Source organism: Bacillus rossius (assembly GCF_032445375.1).
Source record: "Bacillus rossius redtenbacheri isolate Brsri chromosome 9 unlocalized genomic scaffold, Brsri_v3 Brsri_v3_scf9_2, whole genome shotgun sequence".
NCBI classification, from domain to species: Eukaryota; Metazoa; Arthropoda; class Insecta; order Phasmatodea; family Bacillidae; genus Bacillus; species Bacillus rossius.
The window spans coordinates 3,603,216-3,625,668 of record NW_026962013.1 but is presented as its reverse complement, the minus strand read 5'-3'; the positions used below and the strand labels follow the sequence as shown (position 1 = coordinate 3,625,668).

General features: G+C 41.7%; 1 protein-coding gene across 4 annotated transcripts in view; it reads left to right on the top strand.

Moving 5' to 3' along the window:
• Positions 1-21,405, top strand: part of LOC134543324 (pericentrin-like) — an 80,480-nt gene extending 59,075 nt beyond the window's left edge. For all 4 annotated transcript variants that reach the window (XM_063388270.1, XM_063388273.1, XM_063388272.1 and 1 more), the window contains 13 exons: positions 935-1,037; positions 1,789-1,936; positions 3,958-4,108; positions 5,560-5,655; positions 8,895-9,698; positions 10,825-11,058; positions 12,511-12,600; positions 13,273-13,392; positions 14,055-14,242; positions 15,141-15,286; positions 16,282-16,351; positions 17,330-17,459; positions 19,437-21,405. In XM_063388270.1, the coding sequence (XP_063244340.1) occupies positions 935-1,037; positions 1,789-1,936; positions 3,958-4,108; positions 5,560-5,655; positions 8,895-9,698; positions 10,825-11,058; positions 12,511-12,600; positions 13,273-13,392; positions 14,055-14,242; positions 15,141-15,286; positions 16,282-16,351; positions 17,330-17,441 (2,262 nt within the window). In that variant the 3' untranslated portion in view covers positions 17,442-17,459; positions 19,437-21,405. The remainder of the gene's footprint in view (positions 1-934; positions 1,038-1,788; positions 1,937-3,957; positions 4,109-5,559; positions 5,656-8,894; positions 9,699-10,824; positions 11,059-12,510; positions 12,601-13,272; positions 13,393-14,054; positions 14,243-15,140; positions 15,287-16,281; positions 16,352-17,329; positions 17,460-19,436) is intronic.
• Positions 21,406-22,453: the final 1,048 nt, after the last annotated feature.

The following is a 22,453-nucleotide window of genomic DNA, read 5'->3' as shown; positions in this document are numbered from 1 at the left end:
TCTCTTTCTATTCCCCCTCCCCAGGAGCGTTAAACGTTTAACGCAACCTTGTTGGAAGTCGCATTAGAAGTTTCACTTAAAAATTCTTATTAATTTATAATGATCGTGCTTTAAGAAATAATTTTTGCAACTCAACTCAGTGGTTAAATATTTTAACTTGTTGGTTTGATTCATTTTATTTAGGATATTTTGCTCGTCTGAGTTCTGGCAGTGAGTATTTTGTCATACGTATTTAAGTTTTAGATTACAAACCAGCTATTTGTAGAGTGTGATTTGTTTACTTTATAGATTTGTAAAACATGAATGATTTACCTACTCTCGTCACTCGCTACGTATACGTATCACTAGCAACACACGGAATAACTAGTGCATGGCGAGCATGTGTTGTGAATGTGATCTTGTCCGTCCTCCGTGGCTTCTCTCTCTCTCCCGTGTGGCGTGCTGCTCCTACACACACTGTTGTGTAGCGGTGTAAAAGTAACGAAAAAAAGTGTACCGTATGTATTCGTAACTATAACAATTAGTACTTGTTACTGTCGTATCGTTACGTTACTCGTTACTTCTGATAACTCATAACATGCTATGTTATGTTAGAGCAACGAATCGAGTCGTATTGCGTACGCGTACAGTATGACGTCGCTGCATCACAACATTCGTAATTTGTAGAAAACATACTTATACATTACATACCAAACCGCGTAGGTGCATTTTTTTCACTTTTCCGTATTTTGAACAAGACTTGTGTTTAAGTCATTCTAAATTTAATTTAATTTAATAGGTAAAGTGTAGAACTTGAAGTGAACTGTTCCATACTACGAAAAATGTGAGTAACGAAATGCATTCGTGTGTAACGTTTGGTTACTCAGTACCGAATACATATGGTTTTCTACAGCTGTACTTTTGTGACCGAGTGCCGGGACTTGCTGTTGTGCAGGTGCTGACACTGTCTGAGCTGTCCGTGGTGCACCAGCTCGTGTGTGAAGCCAGCACGGCCGCGGGTCACGGCATGCCGTGCGATACCGACACCGGCAGCACAGGTACACCGTGCTCCTCGCAGCCCAAACCCTAGCAGTGTAGTCTTACGTGAAATAGTAATACAAGTCGTTTTTATTCATTAGTCATGGTACATGTGGGTTTCTTTATACTATGAGAATTTTAAACCACCCACTCGAATTCTTAAATGTTTGACATCAAATTTTTTTTGATTAATTGAAAACATTTTTGACGTGATAACGTCTTGTAAATCGATGAACGCCGGCTGCACGCACGAAAAAGCATGACTCATTGTCACGTTCCACCTGAGCCGAGCGTGCAAGGATCCCGGCCAACCGCCGTGCGAGAAAATCTTCTATAATATCAAACAGGTTAAGGCGGACTTTTTAAAGGCAGTAATTTTAATAAAATTCGATTTATTTGTCCAATTTCGTCATTTCAAAATTACAATTTATTGACATTGATTTGATTTCAGTTCATTTCTATAACTAGTTGTTCGTGATTATATTTAAACAAATTATTTAAATTAAATTTTGCAAAAAAACTATAAAATAATATTTGAAAATTAATAAGTATGCAATTTTTTATCAATGTTTTCTTATGACGTTATCACGTAACATTATCGTCCGTAGACCGACTTTACAGACAACCCCCCTTGTTTTAAGATGTTCTTGTATTATGGAAACAACCACAAAGTACGACGTGTGCGAACATGGTGTGGTCAGGAACGTAGAACTGGTCTTCCTTGTGAACTGGAGAGCAGTAATGTGTGTGCGTGTGCGTCCGTGCTCTCAGCGGCCCGGATGGACTCCCTGCGCTCCGCCCTGGACGGGGAGCGTGCTCGCGCCTCGCAGCTGGCCGGCCACGTCAGGCTCCAGGCGCAGATGTTGGCGGACCTGCAAGTGCAGCAGGCCAGCGTGCAGGGTAGCATCGCCCGCTACATGTCAGTACCGTCTCGCACAACACCCCGTGCTTCCGCCACACGTCTGCAGGGATAATGTGTCCTTTCCCCTGAAACATCGGGCAGAAGATTACTTTCACCCGTTTTCCGATTTCATCCCGGTGGTTTGCTTGTCATCAGGGGCGTAGCCAGGGGGGGGGTTTTAGGGGTTCAAACCCCCCCCCCTTAGCACAAATCTTTAATTAATTTCTTATTCATCGCTCAAACAAATTTCATATTAAAATTAATTAAATTTTTATCATTATAATATTAAAATTTAAGTACCGAAAACTGCTAAAATAGCACTATTTTACACCTTAAAATCCAAATTTTCCCGGGGGAGGACCCCCGGACCCCCCGCTTTAATACGGGGGGGGGGGGGGGGCCATGCTTCTTAACACCCCCCTTACACAAATCCTGGCTACGCCACTGCTTGTCATTGTGCCAAACTTGTTCTCGACAACACTATTTTGATAGTAAAGCTGCACCATAAAGTGATCCAGTACATGCCTTGCAATCGAAAATGCACTATTTTTAGAAGTTCAGACTCAAACAATTAACAGGGGCTTGAAAAAATATTTGCACGTTTGATCATAAACAAGCATTTTATTTAAACACACACAAAATAATAAAAGTTATTTCACTACTGTTTCGAAATGGTAGCGGAACAAATCTCTCCTGCAATTGAGAATACAAATTTCAGACATGTTAAACGTGTAATAAACAGTATAGGAAAAAGTAAAATTGACTTCAATCATGGACTTCATCATACATCGACAAAAACACAGGAACTGTTTTGCTATGGACAAAATGTGAACATGTTAGTTGTAACGTTGTTTAAATCAATAGTTACGATTAATCTATCACGAAGTACACTTGCTATATTTATCTGAGACACCATAAATGTTGCGCCTTGGAAACAGCATAAATAAAAGTGCCAGAATCTAGTGGAAATTCACAGTAAATATGTTCTTAATATTGTTGAATGGGTATGTGGCCATCATAAATAATTTAAATTGTATAAATAGATTTTAAAGGGTAAATCAGAGCTAATTTTGTCACTTTTACAAAAATTAGGCTCTTTGTTTTTATTTTGTGGTTATTACCAAATTAAAAAAAGGTAATTACTGTTAAGGTTAAAAAGGTTCTGTTGACATTTTTTTAGTTAACTTTATTTTCTCTAATATTTTTCTTAGAATCTTGTTCCTTGAATATGAAAACTTTTGACTGCTAAGGATTTGATGGTATTTAAGGATTTGATTGGCCCATCCCAAGTAAGAATGTTAACCCACCAAAAGTTAAACTAGCGCATCAACTATATGGTTGAAGAGCAATATTTGTTTTTTTTATTGATCTTCATAAGTGAATACCTAGTGTTATATTAATAGGGATACACTAGGAGCAAAATTATATGGTGAATCGCTATAAAACTGAAATAAAACCAAAAAGGATGTCAAAACACCGCAATTCACCGAAATGCAAGTTATATCGTGGAAATAAGTAACATTTAACCAAAACTTTAATTTTTAAAAAATATGAACAAAATCTTTAAATGTTTGAAATTCAAGGAATACCGTTATTTTCCAGACAAAAAAAAATTGTTACCAAAGTGCATGGATCAAAAAAATTAATTAAATTTGGTCTACTGTGCATCTCTTATTGAATCAATTTTAAACCATAAATGCTCACTAATTTATTTTTTTACTATATTGAATGTATTTGTTTCAGAAGAAATTTTTAAAAAATTATTTTTACCTTAAAAATGTAGCATATGTATTTTACCCCTATTTTGGTGGAGTAAGTATTAGAAAAAAACAGGTTTTTTTTTGAAAAAAAACTATAACACAGAAATCCTCTGTTTTTGAAAACAACATTGGACTAAAATAAAACCATAAAATCTTGTGTCTCAAGTACGGTGCGTGCCATCCCTTGCCGCCCCGTGACGGAGCAGCGGGCGGCGAGAGACAGAGAGATGGAGGCAGGGGACGGACGCTCACGGGGGGCCGGTGGTGTCGTGTGCGCAGAGAGCTGCTGGAGACGGAGAGGGGCCGGTCGCTGTGCCTGGAGGGGAAGCTGGCGAGCGAGCGTGCCTCCGCCCGGCAGCTGACGGCCGCTCTCGAGGCGGAGAGGCAGAAGATGCGCTCCGTGCGGATACAGGACTGCAGTCTACTGGAGGTGCTGCCGCAGTCCGTGCTTGCTCGGTCGTAGCTCTGACGTTGTTGTTGACGCCTTGCCGCTGGGGCGGGCCTCGTTTGTATTGGTACTGCCAGTTTCAGCAGAAATTTTGTGAAAACTTAATGTTGCTTAGCAGCTTCTTTTTTTTTTTATTGTTCACTTTTGGCTGAGTTAAGTAATAGAAACAGGTTTTAGGTGTATGCCGTGAGTGTGTGCGTGTGTTATTTGTGCATGTGTTATTTGTGCATGTGTGAATGTAGGTATTTGTACAGTGAAACCTGATTTTAAAGTACCTCACTGTTCAGGATTTCTCACTTTTATATTTATATATATATTTATATATTTACATATTTATTTATACATATCATTCCCAACAAGATATCAGATCAGTAGAAAGTACTTTCATTATTAAGTACCAAAAATTTGGGTTTTTCAGGTAAATTTTGTAATGAGATTTCACTGTAAATGCATCTTTTTTTAATTTTATTTATGAATTTGGGGTGTATAAATTTTGGATAAGGATGGGCCAAGATCATTAATTCGAGCCGAGTCGAGCGAGTTGCTAAAGTTCAACTGAATTCCAGACTTTTAGGCCTGTAACATCTCATAGTGGGAGTAAACATAAGAGACACAGTTGTCAAATCCTCTGGTTTAACTGTGGGCATGGAGTTAAGAGCCACAAAGAAATCTGCGTATAAATGTAAGTTATTAATTTGTAATGTTAGAGAATTTTTAAATCTGAAATTTAATTTTTACCAACAGAATGGCAACAGTAAATAACACACAGTTGACACTAGTTAGGAGAAACAAAAACCCTGTGACTGCTTTGGCACATGTGTTGCACTGAAATGAGGCCCACCATTATAGTTATGTTTATTGGTCAGCTACTTACACCATATAATTTAAAATTTTCAACTCACATGCAGAAAATTTAATTCCTAAAGAACAAGTAGAATAGATTTTGGCTCATAATTTGAGTAATCTTTTATAATTGGCCTATTGCAGGCATTCCACAACCTGGAGTCAGGGATTTTACCACTTTAAAACCTGGAAAATTCATGGCAATTCCTCAGTGATATTAATTTGAGAGGGAAATGTCATGCTCCGGTATGCCTTCACCCAGCCTTTTTTTTCTTCTTTCCAGATAGTGTTTAGTGCATAGGCACGCACATTTGTAAATGTGAGGTTCTGTTTGAATCGGGCCAGCTGTAGGGTTTGGTGGAGGTTGCAGTGTCTTTATTTTGTTCCGAGAATTGCAAAATAGGTAAAATTGTTTTCAAAAATTAATTAGGGAAATTTGTAACTTTGGGCATGTAAAGTCGTGGAAAGGCCATGTAAATGTTTCTGCAGATTTGTGTGGGACGCGTTGTTCCGTTTTCCGTGATCTCGCTTGTGTCCTGTTAGCCGTCGGGAGAAACGCGGAGGCGCAGTGCGTGACTGGTGTGTTGCAGTCGATGAGGCGGCAGCTGGACGTGGCCTTGGAGAACGAGGAGAAGCTGCAGCGACAGCTGCAGCTGGCGTGCAGCGAGAAGAAGGCAGCCTCGCAGGTGGGTGTTGCGCCCGTGTTCCTTTTCCACCACCCGACAGCGTCCGTCCGTCCGTCCCTCCCGTTCACCATCGCACTGCGTAGTTCCTTTGTTGTTACAACCAACGTTCCACCGGAGGACCACGCGAAAGGCAATAACGCAGCGGAAACTACACAGCCGCACGTTGTTCTTGTATAACGCATGCAACACGACGAGGTATGAGCTTATTGTTGTGCACCGCGCGATGGGCCATATTCGCAATGAAATTGTGTTCTCTCAAGTACGTATTATTATTTTAATTACTTGTGTAAATCAGTATTGTTTTAGCTGTGTAAATAAATATTTTTTGGTATGCTTTTCACACTTTTAGTGTGACAGAATAATTATTTGTCACAAATTATTTTTTGATTAACGATAGCACACACCATATTATAATTATAATCCAATGAGCAGAGATGATTGCACGAAACTGTCCAATCCCACAAGTCTCAGCACCTATCCTATGGTCCGGAACACAAATTGTATGCACGGCGGCATACCCATTGTTCGTGTTCCCGTTGAAGTCAATCGCACAACCTACTCACATTATGAACAAAACAAAAAATAGAACTGAACAATCACAATGGTGGCCGGTAAAAAGTATCTTTATGGTCAGTGTCGCCAACATATCGATTGGTTAAATTCCCTTCCAAACACCAGTTATACCTAGTTACACAACACCTCCCGTTCACGCGATTACAGTACGTGTGAGCATTGCCTTCTGAAGTGCGAGGTTAGTTTCTTCACGTTATTTTAGGATGAATTGCAGATTGATGAAAAAAGAGTTATGAAGCTTTTGTAAATTGCTATTTCTTAATAAAAATTAAAATTCTTCTGTCAATTTCTTGAATCTGTTAAAATAAAAATTGATGTGTCAGGTCCACTATTTTGCAGTTATGATTCTCAGTTCTCGATTCTTATTATGTAAAGCCTATCTAGCTTAGGAGCATTGGGATGGGAGGCCAGAACCTGGCATGGACTGGGGTTTACGTGAATGGAGCAGATTAGGTATGCAAGGTAAATGGTATCAGGTACACAGACATTTTATTCAAACATCAAATCATAACATTAGGTTACTGATGAGGTTAGGTGAATACAATTTAGGCAAGGCTAAATACAAAAATTCAAAAACAATGATTTTAGACAAAACGGGTTTGTTTACAACAAGCTTCGAAGGTAAGCCGGCTACACCGTAAGCGATCCCATCATACAACGCGCAGTTAACGCAGTGCCAAGTATGCGGTTAAATTCAGACATTTGACGTTTTACAAACTGCTGCAAGGTGCAGTTACAATTAAACAATTAAAGAAAGAAGTTACATTATTTACGTTTTACAAAACTACTTCGAAGTTCAGTTACAATTAAAGAAAGACGTTACATTATTAACAAATAATCAAATACGTGCGACGACGTCTCAAGGGGAGACAGTTACCAATAAAAACGAAGTTGACAGTGAAGTTACGTTAATGCATTAATCCAAACTAAACAATTTTCAAGGTGGCGGCCGAAAAGGAATTTAGACAGACCAATTCAAGAATAAATGACTCTACATTAAGGTAAGGGCCACCGCCTCACACACAACTCAAACCAACTTACATTTTCCCCTGAGATCGCACACCCACGTAGTTCAAACTGAACCTAACGGACTACATGCTAGTAGATTACAACAGATCAGCTACTGCTGACAACCAAGCCTGACTAAAACCAGAAGCAAGAAAGAGGCCCCTGACATGGTTGCAGCTCAATTTATAAGATCGCGCCGCAGCGCGCGCATTCGCCAATCAAGGAAGGGGGGTGAACGAGTAGACATAGAACAACCACTAGGAGGGGGGGGAAAGGAGGGAGAAGGAGGAGGGGAGCGGAGTGCGCAGTTCAAACCTCTACAACTATATTCCTTATTATTCATGAATTCCTATTAAATTACTATCATAAAATCCACCTAAGTTTTTTCCAACTAGAATATGACTTTATTACATGTAGTTTAATCACAGTCAAGATATAATACTCAATAAATACTTGATTCGAAAATTTTAATGTTACATCTTTTAAAACACTAAATATTTTGATTAATGTAAAAAAATTCTTGGAGTTATGAAAACTATTTTAAAACACATTTTTAAATACTAGTAACAATTACTGTATATATGAACCTTTAACTACAAAAGTTTTGACAAGAATATAAAAAAATTTAATGATATTCTTTTTAAAAGCAAGTTGCAGTTAGTTGAAAGGAAGTTGAAAATCATTCAATCACAACGCAAACCTGTAAGGAAGTAAATGTGATGCTAGACTTTGAACCAGGGAGGATTTCTAAGGAGGGGGAGTAGGCTGCCTTCTATAGCAGTCACTGTGAAAAGGAGGGACAAACTACATTAGAGCCTTCCCTGGCATAAGTAACGTATTTTAAACGCAAAACAAGTCTTTCCCATAGCTCATAAGTAGAGACCGGAAAAATTTTGTGGGTTCAATGACCTCCAGGATAGACTCCACTATCCTCTACACACTCGGGCAAAAGCCAACTGTTCATTGGCTGTTGACTTGTGAGTCGTCTCGACTGGGCAGCCTGTGATTCGACACTTCTGCGAGTGAGGATCACTAATTGGCCCTCATTACTCCAGATTAGCAGTGAACCAATGGCAGAAGCAGCACTAAGGTATAATTATTCTAATTTGAGCATTTCACGATGTTTCGTACTGAAACTGTTACCAGATGACATGAAAGTCAAAAACGATAGCCGGACGTCCTATGACGCCGGTACCAGATGAACCACTGAGTCTTTCCTGGTGGCCACCAGGATCGCTTGAGTTAATGGTCGGCAAAATGGCGCCATATTTGAATTTTGAAGCGTCCAACACTTGGATTAGTTAACATAAATCTAGGGTAAGCACTACCTATTTACAAATCCAACACACGAAATAAATCCACGAATTTTTCAGGTCTCTACTCATAAGAGTGCATAAAAGTTGATGGTCTGACGTCTGTGAGTTGGAGGTGCTGAGCTGCGAGAGAGGGTGCAGGAGGGGATTGAGGGCGTGCCTGATCCCGAGTGCGTGCTCCAGGGCGCACGCGAGCACGGGCAGCAGTCGCCGGTAGCGGAGGCTGTCGTCTCGGCGGGCAGCGACAGCGACGGAGATGCCGAGCTGCGAGAGAGGGTGCTGGCCCTCAAGGAGAGGCTGCAGGAGGGGATTGAGGGTGGGCCTGATCCCGAGTGCGTGCTCCAGGGCGCACGCGAGCGCGGGCAGCAGTCGCCGGTAGCGGAGGCTGTCGTCTCGGCGGGCAGCGACAGCGACGGAGATGCCGAGCTGCGAGAGAGGGTGCTGGCCCTCAAGGAGAGGCTGCAGGAGGGGATTGAGGGTGGGCCTGATCCCGAGTGCGTGCTCCAGGGCGCACGCGAGCGCGGGCAGCAGTCGCCGGTAGCGGAGGCTGTCGTCTCGGCGGGCAGCGACAGCGACGGAGATGCCGAGCTGCGAGAGAGGGTGCTGGCCCTCAAGGAGAGGCTGCAGGAGGGGATTGAGGGTGGGCCTGATCCCGAGTGCGTGCTCCAGGGCGCACGCGAGCGCGGGCAGCAGTCGCCGGTAGCGGAGGCTGTCGTCTCGGCGGGCAGCGACAGCGACGGAGATGCCGAGCTGCGAGAGAGGGTGCTGGCCCTCAAGGAGAGGCTGCAGGAGGGGATTGAGGGTGGGCCTGATCCCGAGTGCGTGCTCCAGGGCGCACGCGAGCGCGGGCAGCAGTCGCCGGTAGCGGAGGCTGTCGTCTCGGCGGGCAGCGACAGCGACGGAGATGCCGAGCTGCGAGAGAGGGTGCTGGCCCTCAAGGAGAGGCTGCAGGAGGGGATTGAGGGTGGGCCTGATCCTGAGTGCGTGCTCCAGGGCGCACGCGAGCGCGGGCAGCAGTCGCCGGTAGCGGAGGCTGTCGTCTCGGCGGGCAGCGACAGCGACGGAGATGCCGAGCTGCGAGAGAGGGTGCTGGCCCTCAAGGAGAGGCTGCAGGAGATGTCCTCAGCTCAGCACATCGACACCCTCGAGGTACCGACACCGGCTGACACGGTGCGTCACGTCACCTCGTGCCTTGCGTGTAACTGTGGGACTACCATGTGGGACAGCAGCTTTTAATATGTTTCAAGTGAAAATTCAAATTAATTATCTTGGCAATATAAGAAATAATTCAGTGGCTTAACATAAAACTCAATATTGATAAATCCAGATTAGAGTAACATGTAGGTATCTAAATCCAAGTTAAAAATTCATAATTTTTTTTAAGACAGTTATTTTAAATAATACTTCAATTATAAATTGTGTCTTAGTTAAAAAAAAAAAGTAATTCTTTAAGCCTGCTCAAAAAATAAGAACTGTACCATCTCAAGTCAACTTCTTATACAAAAAATGCAACCTGACCATATTCTCACTATTTATTAACCATCCTTAAAACATGTCATTGTGTAAGAAAAAATATACCCGACTCCATAATCCTCCAATTTTTAAAGAAACCTTAATGCTCTCTTTATTACCCTTTTGGTGTTGTTTATATATGTACCTCACAATTTGAAATTTTGTCATTGAAGATCTCCTAAGTTCCGTAAAAACTCATGTCGGTGCCATTATCTTCTGCAGACTGTATACTAATGTCATGTTTATATACTCTGGGCATTAAGTATTGAAAGGTGTCCAGAGTTTTGTACGTTCTCTAGAGTTTTGTGTGTGACATGCCAGCAATTCTTAGCATGAAAGAGCTTTATGTAGAGACCCGAAAATTTCGCGGTTTCTTCTGGCCTCAGGATAGAATGCAAAGTTATAGGTGTGTTCGACCCATGTTTACTTTCCCATTGGTTGATTTCTTAGCGAGAACATTTTTATCCTTGTTATTTGGCACTACATACCTGATTCGCTTACTTCTCTCCTAGCTGGGCATCATTGGCTCACGGTCGTAGACGGGCGTGTCCAAACAACTGCTGGCCAATCATGATGAACACAGTGCGAGAGTGTGGAGGTTTGCATTCTAGCTTGCGACTAAATGAATCCGCGAAATGTCCGGGTGTCTAGCTACATGTAGTGTGTCTACCACGTGTGGTGGGAGTCTGTAGCGTGTGGGACGGGAGTCGACCTGGTGGGAGAAGGCAGCCCACGTAGCAAACGGCAGCCTCCCGTGCGGCAGGAGCGGCTGGCCCCCCTGCGCCAGCGAGAGCAGCAGCTGCTGGAGGAGCTGGGAGACGCCCGGCGCCAGGCGCAGGACTTGCGCACGGCGCTGGTGGTGCGGGAGCAGCGTCTCGCCGCGGCCAGGGACCAGCTGACCGCTCTGTCCCGGGAGCTGTCTGCCAGTCGCTCCCGGGAGGCCGAGCTGGAGCGCAGGCTCACTCCCGAGGGTCTGGAGGCATCCGAGGCCGTCAAGGTACCCGTGCGTCTGTGCCGTTACGATTATATTAAATTACTTTGAAATTTGACTAACAAGAGACCATGGAAGATTAATTTTAACTCCAAAATAGTGTTAAAGAAGTGAAGAAGGATTTAATAATATTTTATTTTATGTGGCAAAGTGAAGTCAACACATATGTGAAATCACACATATGTTCATAGGAATGTTTAGAAAGATAATTAAGCGAACAAACCTACATAACTAAATTAACTAAAAAAATAATAATTACCAAATATTTGAGAACATTGCAGCGGTGTAGTGAGAACAAAATTATTTATTAGCAAGGTAGAAAGTGGTAACATATATAACGCTAACATAATTTTATGTATTAGAATTAGTGCTGTGTGAAGTTCGAAGTGTCATGTTAATATGTTTGAAATATTGAATGTTAGTTGGCAAATTGGTGTTGGCCTTGAACTCTAATTAGTAAGCCTGTCAGTTCCTGGGTGTTTCGGTTCCTTGAACTTACCCGACATGGAACTGAAATGTTAAATCTTTCGTTTTGGTATGTTTGTATGTTTATCTAACTTCACTATAATTTATTTTACGTAATGTTTATTCTGCAAAAAAAAGTAAACAATCTCATTTGTTCAGTGTCGCCAACTTCTTAGGCTATAAAAATCTTAAAACATGTATGGCATAGAGTATATCTTTTATTTATATGGCACAGTATGCTTCAACACTTATTAGATGTCAGTACTGGCTTTTGTCGATTACATATAAGTTATGACTTATGGTTGTTGCACACTTAAATGCCAACTATATAAACAAAGCATGCAAGCAAAATGTAATTATTGCATTTATGAAACAAAGCTTGTTATAGTTTAAGACTATTAAAAACTAATTGCATTAGAATTGTTAGCAAAAATATTTAAATGAGTGCCGACAACGATAACGCTCAACTGGAAGATGTGAAGATCGCCATCAGGATCTGGGAGCCACTACGTAGTAATAATCTATTCCGTGGTTTGATGATAGCTCAAAAATATTTTAAAATTAAAGTCTTTGGCTAGTGCAAAGAGTGTCTTTTTTTCTGTGTTGTTGATTTACCATTTCCAGTTACCATTTCAGTCATACTCCTTGCTATCGCACACTCCTCTTCCAAACATATTCCACTCCCCTATCGTTTTCACTACAACCTAGTTACTTCCCCCCTTTTCCGTTATCCGCTACTTAAAAAATTTCCTAGCATACTCCCTCCTACTTTTATGCTTCCCCCTCGCAACTTGTTTTCCCAGATCTCTGCACCCTCACACTGTGTTACATCCAACTATCCTCTCCATCTGCCTTCTGTCTTTATTCTCCTCCTCCCCCCCATAATCTCTGTTGGGCTATTTGTATCACTCCCCCTTCCCATCGCCACTTCCTCTTCGCCCGCCTAGCCGCTCTCCTCTGCAACCTGTCTGTGTCTACTGGCGATGCTTGCAGGGAGGCGCGGCAAGTGCAGCGAACGGCGTTGACTGCCGGGACGTGGAGTGGCTGCAAGAACAGATAAAGGTGCTTCGAGAAAACGAAAAGGTGTGAAGGCAAGGTATCTAGAGGGCGTCGCTCTGTGGGGAGGAGGTTCCCGCTTGACGGGTTGCTGTGAATGTGTTTGACATCTCTGAAGGTGATACGAAGTTGGTCTCTCATACCATGTTGTGGTTGTGGTTTTTTTTTAATTAATTAATTAACTAAGGGGCCCGCCTCGTCAGAGGTGTATGTGTGTTAGTGAGGCGGGATGATAAGCGCGACGCTCGCCGGTGTTTCTAGCGGGGTATCGCCTCTAAGCGCAAGGCCCTGAACTGGCGCACAGTCTTCTCGTCGTCACAGGATAACTGTTTAATTTGAGCGGTGACTGTAACATTATATTGCGGAGAAATGAAGATAAATGTGTAATGCAAGTCCCTTAAGTGCTTTAAAGAATCTGTACCGGTTGTTTTACGTCTAGAAATTACTCTGAAAAAACGTGTTTTAGACATTTTCACTCTTCTAAAAATACAGTTTAAAAACTTCATCCGAAATCAAAAGTACTTTTCAGTCCTCAGCGAACTCTTAAAGCTTTTCGTAAGCAGACCCCACTCTGATATCTCGAGTAGTTTTGAAATTGCATTGTTTTTCCTGAAGCTCTGGGCAATGTGTGTGTGGCCGGGTAGGCGGAGCCCTTAAGGGCTGGCAAGTGACGTGCTCGAGTGTGTGTGTGCGTGCCAGGTGAACCGCGCCGCCTGGTTGCAGCAGAAGGCAGCCCTGGAAGATGCGCTGGAGGCTCGTGAACACCAGCGCGTCACCGGAGACAGGCTCCTGCGGTCCGGCTGCGACATCGAGGAGCGGGTACGAGCTGGCCAGCGTTCTGCCCCCGCGTGCAACCTTTCTCTAAATGAGGAATATGTATTATTATGGTTGGAGGCGCCAAATGTATGAAAATAATTGCCATGTGTGTACTGGCACCCAAGTTTAAACACTGCCATCTTTTCTTTGATACTTGTGGTGCCTGATTTAAAGAAAATCCTAAAATACCATCATCCTGTGTATTGGCACCAAATTCAAGCACCAGAGCTCGCCAACGACTTTGTCCTCTGCTGAAGACCACCACCTTTTTTATATCACCTCAAAATCTAAAAATAAAATGTATATATGTATTCTTAAATACAAATACTAAAGGAACCATCATATATATAAGCCACCACCATAACAAAGCTATAGTCATATTTTAGTGATATCTATTAAGTATGTTTATTTTGTTTTAGTGCTAGCTAACGGCAATTTTTTTTTTACTATGTAGTATTCAGTTACTTTCCGTATTCCTTTATACTGTTTAAGTTTTTATGAAGTAATGACTGCAGCTGTAATGGTGTTTGTATGAAATTTTTATACATAATACGGCATAGTTAACTAAATGTAATTTCATTCTACTGGAAATGTTAGTTTTTTCAATGTTTGGAGATGCGAACGTGCAACAGTCTGATGTGACGCGGCGTGGGTTTGCGGTGCAGATGACGCACCTGTTCGGCAAGTACCTGCGCGTCGAGAGCTACAGGAAGTCGCTGGTGTGGCAGAAGAGGTACCTGCTGGTGGCTCTGAGTGGGTACCGGGACCACGAGGCGGCCACGCTCGGCCGGCTGGCAGTGCTGGCCGGCCGCACGCCTGTGCGCCCTCACCCCTCGCCCAGGACCAGGTTCAGGTATCCATCCTCTCCTCTTCCAGCTTAATAAAATACAAAAGAATTTACAAATTTTTCTAGCTGCTCTGGGCAGACTACCGAAGATAAAATGTAAGACTAAAGTTATAAGGCCAGGGTGTCTTTAATGTAGGTAACTACATTCCACAGGCGAATGACGGAATTCGGCGAAATGCGTGTGAGGTGCGGATCAGTGGAGAAAACCACCCGTCTGCTCTGTTGAAAAGCTGCCCAGAGAATCCTCCTCGATCAAGAGGACTTCCTAATTAAAAGTGGGGGCTCTGCCCTTTGGGTCGTCTCTCCTCTCTTCTTCCTCTCTCCTCTCCTCTTCTCTTCTCATTTGTTAAAACTATCTTTTCTGTGAGTGTTAAGTAGCTTGGCTTCTGGTTTGTAGCCGTGTCCTTGGCAAATAATTCACTGACGTTTCGGTTGACATTGCAGTCGCCATCATCAGGGAGCAGTTACCTAGTAGTTAGATAACTGCTCCCTGATGATAGCGACTGCAATTTCGACCGAAAACGTTGGTGAATTATTCGCCAAGGACACGGCTACAACCCAGAAGCCAAGCTACTTCAGACAATGGCCGTGAAAGCCTGCGAACATTATTATTCTGTTAGAATTACTTTGCTAATGTGATTAATCTTTTTATCATACTGAAAGAAAGACTGCTACTGTATAATTTGTTCTGCGTTCTGTGGTTTTTCTCAATTATAGACTGAAGGTACATGTACCCGTAAGTTCAGTTTCTATTGTATGTAATCTAATAGGGTGTATTGATTTACGTTTCGGTGATACATCGGTTTTATTACAATAATCTTGTCCCTCTTTGTTAGTAACTGAAATTTTCTCATGGCATTTCTCAGGATGCATGATTGAGAAGGCACGGCATGTTTGTTGTCAGGGTGGCGGTAGTGGCGGTGATGGCGATACAGCGCATGCGCTACCTGGTGCGTCGCTGGAGACACGGTCGTCGAGTGGGCAGGAGCGCCATCGTCGGCCGGCCGTGCTGCGAGTGTGTCGCCCCGGAAACACACCCTTCTTGCCGTCGTGAGTCGCTTTTACCTGATTGGAGACCGTGATATTGTTTCACTGGGGGTCTTAACGTTTTCTGTAACTTTGATTTTTACCACGTGGTTTAATACCAAGCCAGCTGTAACCATGATCTTGAAATTCTTCGCTTCCATCTGTGTCTGTTTATACTGACATCTGCTGCCCTGGTGGGAATGGGGAACAGGAATGGCCGGTAGTGGGTGAGGATGAAGAGTTGGTTGGGGTTGTTTTGGAAGGGCGCCAGCTAACGGGTTGAAAAGAGGGACTGTGCGCTAGACCGCTGCGAACACAAGATGGTCATGACGTCACCAGTGGCAGTGCCGGAGGCAGCGGGGTCGTTGCTCGGCGAGGATTCCCTGGGTGCTGGCCCCCAGGACACAGATAACTACACAACGTGCCTAGTACAAAGGCAGTGAGCATTGCAGTTGTCTACAAGCAGCCGTCCTGTTTGAAAGTTATGCATGCACTGTCCTCTCGTCCGTGACGCCGCGGGGGGTGGGACGGTTTATGGCAGTCTGTGCTGCAATGTCAGTGTCGACCCTTTGCCACGGTGGCACGTCATAACCGCCTTAGTGAATCAGAGGATTGGCATTACTACCATTGTGAAAATATGGTTTGCTCTTGCGTGCATGTGTGTGTGTGTGTGTGTAGTAATTTTGGCATCTCTATGGAGCTATTTTGCTTGTGTAGGAATAGGAAAATTTACTTTAAACTTTTTTTTCATTTAGTTCAAACTGTCATTATCATACATTTTTTTAAAATTTATGCTACGTATGTTTTCATGAAAATAAAATAGAAATTTGTGTTCCTCATTAACTGTTTGATTGTGTTAATTTATTTTGCAGTCTTATTTTTTTATTGTTCGTGCAGTAATATTATTACTGGTGGGTGTGCCTAGAAGGTGGCAGCACTGAATGAGTTTCAGAACAGCACTTCGGTTTCGACCGAATGAAACACGGGTGGTGTAAGGGACCTCGTGTATCCTGTTTCAGTGCCGCAGTCGCCGCCGAGCCGGGACGAGGGGACTCCCTGGCACAGCTCCGGGCCTCACCGGCCGTGGAGGTGAGTTCACGGCTTTGACACTCTGAGCCGTGCTTTCATTGGTGCTCAAGTTATATCGCAAACCTGTTTACATGCCCACTTGAGGCTGATGTGCTGCTACCTCCCTCCCTCCCTCCCTCCCTCCCTCCCTCCCTAGCCATAATCTCCCCGGCTCTATGTACGTATGCCGGCTTTCGGATATCAAGCCATCGGCTCAAAGGAGGGTATGAGTGATTACCGCTAGGAGCAGTGCGTTATTCCCTTAAATACGTTTAAATATAATATTGTAATTTGTTTCCTTTATCTCCCAAGGACTAATTTATTTTATTAATTGTATTGCACTTGTTGGGCGGGCTCCGTCACTCCGGAACACGCCCCTGAGCTGCACTAATATTGCAAACTTCACATATTCAAATACAGTTCAATTGTTGCAAAGGGTTTTTGAACGTAACATATCGATGGCTTAGAATGAAAACCTGGTATCTCAATTTTTGGACAAAAATACGTTTTTTATGTTTTGGCTGGAAAACCTCGTATCTCACAAAATGTTTGGCTGAAAGAAATAAAATGTGCATCCTACTGCTTTCTATCAGAAAAAAAGAAACCATGTATATCAGTAGCACGGTTTTTTGTCTCTGCTGTAAAATTTGCATTTTATGAGATACAAGGTTTTCATTCTAAGCCATCGATATATATCACAGTCACAGTTGGTGAAATTAATATTTTAAAAATTATGTCATGTTTTTAGAAAAACACACGAAAAATTAAATTGGCATGAAAATAAAACCATAACACCTTCTCTCTGTAGATTGACAGCAAAATTGTGTATTTGATCCAATTTGGAAAAACGTAGCTCATGTCGGAACACAATTTGTCTATTCATTTTCAACGAGTGTGTCTAAGACATGAATATTTACTTATAATGTGTTGTGTCGGTGCTTGGTGCGTCTGTCGCCGTGGTTGCAGTGTCGGTGCGAGGCGGGGGGGCCGGTGTTGCAGGCTGGGTGAGGACGGCCGTGTGACGCTGCTGGAGCCAGGCACGGGCGCGCAGTTCGCAGCGCGCAGCGACCTCATCCAGCGCCGGCTGGGACTGGCCGCGGCCTCCACCTGATGTCGCGCCCGTGCCCAGGTGCGGGGAATAGGGCTGTCATTGGTTCCCGTCGTACCTCGAGGTTCTGTCCCTGTCACGGTTCTCATGACAAGCAAAATAAAAAAAAGTCTATACATACTGTCTACCTGTTCACGGGGTAGAACTTTTGAGACACGTTAATTGGGTTGCTTATAGTACGATATTCTCTTATTGACATAAATAAAATGGTACATTTAATTATTTTATTATAGCAAGCCATCATAAGTGTGTGTTCTATGCTGCTTTGAAACATTACTATTTCCTATAAATAATGAATTAGATATTAACGATGTTTTCATGTTGTTACAACGAGTATTAATAAGATTAATTGAAATAGTTTTGGGTTGTACCTCTTCTGTAAAATTAGTTATTGCGTTATTGGGTAGTAAGGAGATTTTCTGATTAGTTTGACTATATGCGAAGAATATGCTAAAAAAAAAAAGGGGGGGGGGGGGGGGGGTTGTCTGTAAAGTCGGTTTACACACGATAATTTTACGTGATAACGTCATAAGAAAACATTGTTGAAAAATGGCATACATTTTTTAATTTTCAAATATTATTTACAGTTTTTTTGCTAATTTAGTTTTAAATAATTTGTTTAAATATAATCATGAAAAATTAGTTAAGCCCGCCTCAACCTGTTTGATATTATAGAAGATATTCTCGCGCGGTTTTTGGCCGGTTCTTGCACGCTCGGTTCAGGCGGAACGTGATAATTTTTAATGCGTGCTGCCGGCGTTCATCGATTTATAAGACGTTATCACGTCAAAAAACGAGATGAAGTACATCATTCTTGCCGGGTTGTTAGGTGGTTATTGAAAATTAATCAGAGACCCAGAAAAGAAGTAACACTTTCCACTGGCCTAATTTTTTTTAAGCTAAAATCAAATCATGGAATAGGCCAATCGCTGCTGGCTTGCAGATCCTGATGGCGAAGAGGAATTGTAATTTCATAGTATCATAGTTCAGTGTTATCGAAACTCATTTGTATATTATTGCTCACAGTAATAGTGTAATTTTATATTGAAGTCTAAAGCTGTATAGACATTACAGATTGTGAGGTAACAGAAGCGTACAAAAATAATACTCGAAACACTTGAAACCAAATTGAAGATTTCAAAGCTTGTTTCTGGTATAGTATTTCTATCTAATGAAATAGATAGATGACAGTTGGCTGCTACATCACAGTTCTGTGGAGAATAACAACATATTGTAGTTTCAAGTGCATGAGACAACATGGCATAAGTAGGTCAACCATTCAGTTGTAAAATTTGGAAAATATAAAAATGTATTTAAATAAAAGTACATATATTATTTTATGAGGAAATTATGCTCGTAAAGATAAGCTAAGAAAAGACTGCTTCTCACTCACAATAATCCAGTACGTGATAGTTGATAGTGGTGATGAAGAACATGAGGTAGGATAGTGAGATTGAGATATTTTTGCCTACTGCACTATAGCAGAAATAGAAAGGAAAATGGGGCGGAGGGGGGGGGGGTGGAATATGCAGAGAGAGAGAGACTTCTATTCCTGTCATCAGGCAGAAATGTATGTATGTGTATGTATATATGTATGTAATCAGTTATATTGCTTTTAAATTCTGCAGCATATAAAAAGCACATCGTAATGTAAAACATTACAGATACAGAGAATGTAAGTAAGTGTAACAGATTCAATATAGTAGTCAGTTCATTCTAAAAAATGTCTTATCTCCACCCTCCTTCATGCAGTACCATCAAGCTTACTTACTGACTCCTTCCAACATTAACATAAGATGCCCTGTCATATGGATAAAAGACAAGAAGCAGCTTCAAAGTGTTGAAACTTGCGTAACAATTGGTTTATATACCAGACAATACAATATACAGGGAACCGAAAGCTCAACTCTTAGGGGAGCAGGTTTGGGCCAAAAGTCACTGTCTTAAATCTGTCTCCGGTATCTGATCTAATATACTTTTATTGATCTATTTTTACAGGGTTAAAACACTACGTCACAACACAGGCCTGATCTCGAAATGGTGGATCTTCACCATTGTGCTGCTATGAAGAAACTGGGTGTAGTTGCATATTGGATAGCGCATACTATTGTCTCTTCAGAGTCAAATAAGACATACTGGTTGTGTGAAGAGTAAATAGTCTTGTGTTATTGCCATTGCTTGCAGGAATGCACTAGTTAAAAACCTGCTTGCCATATGTACCTACTTTTGTGTTGTATGCCATATTTATTTGTACTCATGAGTTTTTAAAAATGAAGCAGTTTATTTTAATGTGGTGTAACTTGGTTTTAGCTATTATTATACTTGAGCAATTATTGTCAATTATTTTAAACTGCATTTACATGTATATATAATTGTATACTTTGCAATAGTTATGTTATATGAAGTGTTTTAGGAACTGACCAAATAATAATTTAATGGTGCAATATTTTACGGTTGCTTGTTAGTTAGTCTTCAATTGTTAATGAGAAGAGTCTAGTATTTTTATACAAGTTGTTAGTGTGTGTGTGTGTGTGTGTGTGTGTGTGAGAACACGCTGTTTTTGTTACCAAGTGTGGAATGTCTGTGTGTGAGTCACTCGCGTACCTCCAGGGCCTGAAGGTGGCCAGGGGCGAGTCTACTTTCGTCGAATACTACTAGAACCCAAGTGAGTCGTGTGGTTGAAAATTTAGGTGATTTTTTTTTTTATTTCCCCCACGTCCTCACTCTCTTGGGTGCTATTCTGCCTGTAAATAAGGAAACACAGCCGTTACCTCGTTGATTCCCAGCGGACTGCGCTGGAACCCAAACGAGCTGGGTGACGGTACACATTTTGCTGTGGCGTTCTACTGTTTGGTGCTATGTTGGAGTCGCTGTTGGTACGTTTGTGGAGTTAGACTACAGTACAATTTGTGTTGTTTGTGTAGCAAGTGTTATTAATGCCTGATGTACAAAAAAATACTGATAATAGGTTTGATTAGATTTAAGAAGAACTTGTGTGATGTTGGTGAGGGGAATAAAAGAAATTCAAATAAGATAGCTAGGTGATGAGGTACACACCTCATATGTAATATTAACAGTGGAAGATAATAGGAGTTACTGGCTCAAAGAGATTTAGTTTTAATATACGCACATATGTACAATGTAGAGTTGCTTGGCTTCTGGGTTGTAGACGTGTCGAAGGTTAGGTATCACCGTCGTTTCGGTCGACATTGCGGTCGCCAACTTCAGAGAGCAGTTACCTACTGTGTCGGCTTGAATTTTTTTTTTTTAACTTTGACCAATCTATAAAAATTATTATGCAATTTCCAAAATCCCTGAAATATATTTTTTTCAAATAATGATTCTGTTACTTCTCTGCTTATGCACACTTGGCTAAACACTGTGCCACTTGGAAATGTGCTCAGTAGGTAACTGCTCCCTGAAGATGGTTACCGCAACGTTGACGGAAACATCGGTTATATCTTCGCCTTCGACGCGGCTACAACCGAGAAGCCAAGCAACCCCAGACAATGGCGGAGAAAGCCTGCGATCTTCATTAATTACAATGTACCAAAATGTAAACATAAAACTTACATTTGTTTGAATTGCTGATGTTTGTAACTAGATGTGCAAAGTGATTGTGGTATGGCTCCAGCGAGTAGCTGATGACACTGTGGCAGTCACCACAGCCAATAAGTGGTTGTGGTTGGAAGTGTACTAGGTACCTTCCTTTCCTTCTTTCTGACAAGTCTTGATGTGCAAATTAATGATAATTTTACTTTTAACTGAATCAAACATGTATTGATTTTTGTTTTAATTATAAATTCAATACACCCAATATGTATGTTCTTTGTAAACCAAGCTCCATTTGTTTAAGCGGTTGGGATTTTTTAACTCCCTCAGTAATGTGCCATGTTGAATGAGCTCCTTTTTTGCATGTTTGTGACATGGGTGTGATTTAAGCCAAATTAAAATTAGATACATAATATTTGTGTGCATTTAATTTTTTTTAGCAATATGTGGTCTTAATACCTAGTCATCATCTTTGTGTTGTCAGATTTGTAAATTAGCAATTGTTACTGGTTTTAAAATGTGAAGTAAATGATTAGCATTTCCTCATTACAAATATTTTTGCACAGAATATATAATTCGGAATGCATGATTCCATGAAACTGAACGTGTGTGGAGCACAAATTTTTCAAACAGATCAAAAGAGCTGGAAGTAATAGTTCAAACGTTTTGCACCGAGTGAGAGGTGAAACTCACAACTCGCCGGTTTTACATTCTTTGAATGATTCTAACGATGGGGATCTTTGATTTAAAACATTATTACGGACATATGCCACTAGTATTTATCACTGTATGTCATGGAGAAAACCCGAAGATCAGACAAAGACTGACGAACACACATACACATTGAAATCAAGACAAATTCAGAGAATTCTGTGGGAGGAATACGACACAACAGTATCACAGCACAGACAAAGTGTGCTGTTAATGATGGGACAGTTGCAACATTATCATTAAATAAATACAATATACAAACATCAACAGAGTGACAAAAGAACCCAACAATGGTATCATTGTTGGGGTTCATCTGCTCAATTGTTTGTATGATTTTGTTGCAACCGTCTCGTCGTCGTCAGACATTGTTCCGTCTTATTCCTTGCACAGAATTCTCTGAGTTCAGCTGAATTTGGCTTGTTTTATGCGTGTTTGCGTATTCTTACTTTGTCTGTTCTTCCGGTTTTCTCACTGAAATATAATACAAACCAGCAATTGCATATGTCCAAAAATAATTATTTAAATCGCCAGTTCTGTAACGCATGATGGACAAAGCGGAAAATGTAAGTGGACAGTATTAGATGATGGCCAGAGTCCACACAGCAGTGTGTGCTTAATGCTGGCCCAGTGTTTCAGCATTGAGCCATCTGTCTCTCTTCTTCCTTGTGCAACCCGTCCACTCAGTTGTGGGATGTGAGGCTGCATTTGTGCAGGTGGCACACGGACAGTAGAGGCAGTTCAGGTTCGCAGCG